The sequence below is a fragment of the Henckelia pumila genome, unplaced genomic scaffold, assembly GCF_033568475.1.
Source record: "Henckelia pumila isolate YLH828 unplaced genomic scaffold, ASM3356847v2 CTG_525:::fragment_3, whole genome shotgun sequence".
Taxonomy (NCBI): Eukaryota; Viridiplantae; Streptophyta; class Magnoliopsida; order Lamiales; family Gesneriaceae; genus Henckelia; species Henckelia pumila.
In genome coordinates, this window is record NW_027331857.1 from 3,036,246 (window position 1) to 3,040,029 (window position 3,784).

The window sequence follows — 3,784 nt, forward strand, 5'->3', positions numbered from 1 at the left end:
AATATATCATTATTAATTTTTAAAAATAATTAGTATGAACGAGTAAGACTAATTCAAAATCTAAATAAAGTAAGAAGCAATTCAAAAGAAAATTAATATTTCGTAAATTATGAACTAGTTGAACACATATTGAGTGGTTGATAGGTGTACAAAGGTCTATTCTCGGATTATATCTAAATTAACTTTTATTAATTAGTCCATTGTGAATTTTTCAAATATTCATATGTTTAATTCAGTGGGAAAGCAGAGACGTCAAAGTTAATTTATAATTATTATATATATGACTTGAGATAAAAGGGTTTCATTAATTATAAGCTGACCTTTGCTAATTGGATTACACATTCACACAAAATGCTGATTAATTAAATATCACTTAGTAGTAGAATCGTTCTTTTATCCTCACTTTGTAGTAGATCGTTCTTTTATCCTCTCCAAAAATTTATTAAATGTTATGTGAAAGAAAAATCTACAATCATATATTTTATAGAGGTTGGAATCACTCCGTTAATCGTCATGCATGCCATATTTAATTTGCATACACAAATATATGTGTGAGTTTTGATATATGAGCAACCATCGTGAGAACCCGTTGAGATAACGTTCACCTATTAGATGTACAGATTGTCAACTGAATTTCGTCATGTCAACATTATATACACATATATCGTGTATATTGATGTTTAGGGAATCATATATTTGATCACTCCATGCATGCAACTTTCGTGACCACGTGCATTGCATGACGACTGTGTATTCAGTGGAAGTTTCAAAGTTTTCCTAATTCAACCATGCTAGCTTATAACTTCTATATATAAATGAAAAATCGTTGCGAATCTGTTGATTTGTTCCCTTTTAAGATAATTTATTATGCTGTTGCTTACTATCCATCAGTCAACGCATATTTACAAAAGATGGTGTGTATATCAAATTTAAAGTATTTATAACTGACTGACTCGAAAATTATAAGAAACAGAAGTTTTAGAATATAGAAATTGCAAAAAGTGGAAATGCGCTAAACATAATATAAGGTGGATTTGCGTATTAATGAATAAGAGATGGATCGATACACTCATTATGATAAGATAACTTATTAATATTTAGTCCAAATACCAATTAATTATATTAATTAATAAAACATTGCAATATTTGAGAGTGACTCCATTTTCCTTGAAAAATTAAATGTACGCATTTAGCAGATGATCATATTCGTACGAAACTAATCCAGCCCCCAAATCAACTGGAAATTTATAATCTTCTACTGATTCATTAGACCATATCGATCGACTCAAATTGGCATCGAGGTCTTCGAAAAATGAAGGCCAAAGATGGCCTGAAACTTCCTCAGATGTCACTGGAAATCCACAGAAATCCGAATAGTTTCGCGGGTTTTCGATGAATGACGGGACTGGGAAGGCCTGCTCGTCTTGATCAAGAACTTGTAGTGTTTGTGAATCATTAATCACTTGTGTATAAGCATTTTCATACCAGTTATCAGAGTAATTAATGGTACTAAGCGATGCTTCTGAATCTGAACTAGTTCTTGCTAGATTCGTGACATTGCTAGTGTCGCTGTCAGCGGCTGTGGCGGTGGCCGTATTAGCGGCCATTAGCTTCTTCTTCAACTTGGTGTTCCAGTAATTTTTCACGTCGTTGTCTGTCCTTCGGGGAAGATGAGAAGCTATCACAGACCATCTGTAAATTTATAAATTAATATTTTACTCAGAATCTTATACATTATTTATTTTTATGAGTCACGTTAATTGAAATTTGAAATAATTATATATATCATAAATTAATGGCAAATTGTAGGAATATTCAAGGCAATCGGGTTTGTACTTTGTTTATGTACGTTGTCCTAAAAGATAAACTAATAATATGCTTTTTATTACATCTTAGTTTTCCAAGGAAAACCGTGGGAGAAATATTAAACTCGGCATTGTATATTTATATGTATCTAACTTTCTTGGTTTTCCAATGATTAGTGAATCAGTGTGCGCTGAGTTTAGTAATTAATTACTATTAAAAATTGTATTAAACTTAACATTAATCGTATATTAAAGTACAAAGATGCACCTGCTTCCAATGTTATGATATAAAGTCAATATAATGTCATCTTCTTCCTTGGTGAATCCTCCATGCTTAATGTCTGGTCTCAGATAATTCAGCCACCTCAACCTACAACTCTTCCCGCATCGCTTCAATCCTACGCAAACATCAAGTCACAAATAATATGATTAAAAATCGAAAAATATTCCAAAATTTTGAATTATTTTGATTATATATAATTATGTGTGCATGTGGTCGGTCTCGAACATCTCCTAATAAACACTATCTGATCACCTGCTTTGTTTGGTAGTGCTATCCAATTTCCACCGGTGCCATATTTTTCGACGTAGTTCTTCAGAGTAGAATCCTCGTCAGGGGACCATGGCCCTCTCTTCACTTTTGTTTTGTCACAACAAGGTGATCTTCCCATGCTCAAAATCAAGATTAATTTTATAAATTGATATTGTAATGTGTGGATAATTTTAATGTAAGAATTAATAGGTTATAATTTATTTATGGGTGGGAAGAGGAAAGAGTTTATAAAGAAGGGTGATGGTTGACTTTGTCAACTCTCTCTTTTATGATCTTGGATAAAAAAAGAAACTGGTCAATGTCACAGGAAGTTACTTAATGTCAACATGCTTTTGCTTTTGAAATGGCCACCAGATTTTTTCTTTGGTCAGATTTGGATGTGTTCACATGGGTAAATATAATAATTGGATCCGACGGTTATTATCATTATTTCCTAAGAATTTTAATTTAAAACTAGCGACCGACGTGTGCGGCGTTTGTATATGAATATTAAATATAACATGAGTAACTATGTGTGTTATGATGCCATTTAAATTTTTTTCTAAGATTGAAGGTGTTGAAAAATAATTGTATCTTGCCACACACATAGTTGTTGATATCGTAAAAGTGTAAATAAACTTGAACTAAAAAATTTTAAAAATGCAATCCTAATATTCATATATACATGTTTGTCGAAGCATATTATTTTTTAGCTAAACTCCAAGATATTCCTGCATATCAATATTTGAGTTTGACACGTGGATTTTTTATGTGTGGACCAATAGTAATCATCATGAACCGAATAGTCGTTGCTGCATAAAATCCAATTCATGATATTATTATTTTTAACATTGTAGAAAGAAAACTTGATATATTCTATCAGTTTTGACATTTCACATTTGTCATTTTATAGAAAACTATATCTGGTAAGTACGGTAAACTTTAATATTTGAAACATATAAAGTAGCAGAGCAGCACAAGCGCCGATTATGTTACGATTGTTCTCCTGATAAAGGTGATTATTTAACCTTTGTCATTCTAAATAATTAAACTAGTTTCAATCATAAGAATCGAACTAATAACATTGGTTATGTTATTAATTATATGATTAAGTGATTTTTCGTTTTATTAAAAGCTGTACCCTTGATAACAATGCGACTGTAATATTTCGATCATATTAGACCAAACACCACATTTCTATCGCTTTCCAGCATGAATGATTCCTGCACCCAAAGGGATGCATTTTAGTTTTTTTTATTGATTTATTTCTCTTATGTTTCTTTATTATGATATGGTGAAATATTTTTAGAGTAACTTATACAAGCATATTCCCTTTTTTTTTATGGCTCAAAAGTTTTTTTTTTGACGGGTAAAGCCAATTTATTAAAACAATCACAAGTCTTTTGATACAAGCTCTACCAATCATAAAGGAAAATTTCCCTATTCC

General features: G+C 31.2%; 1 protein-coding gene across 1 annotated transcript; it reads right to left on the bottom strand.

The window, feature by feature from the left end:
• Positions 1–1,019: 1,019 nt before the first annotated feature.
• On the bottom strand, positions 1,020–2,523 carry LOC140873341 (transcription factor MYB14-like). Its single transcript, XM_073276436.1, has 3 exons — positions 2,341–2,523; positions 2,074–2,203; positions 1,020–1,692 (listed from the first exon to the last, which is right to left on the bottom strand). The coding sequence occupies exons 1-3, from the start codon at positions 2,474–2,476 to the stop codon at positions 1,176–1,178; spliced, it is 783 nt and encodes a 260-aa protein (XP_073132537.1). The 5' UTR covers positions 2,477–2,523; the 3' UTR covers positions 1,020–1,175.
• Positions 2,524–3,784: the final 1,261 nt, after the last annotated feature.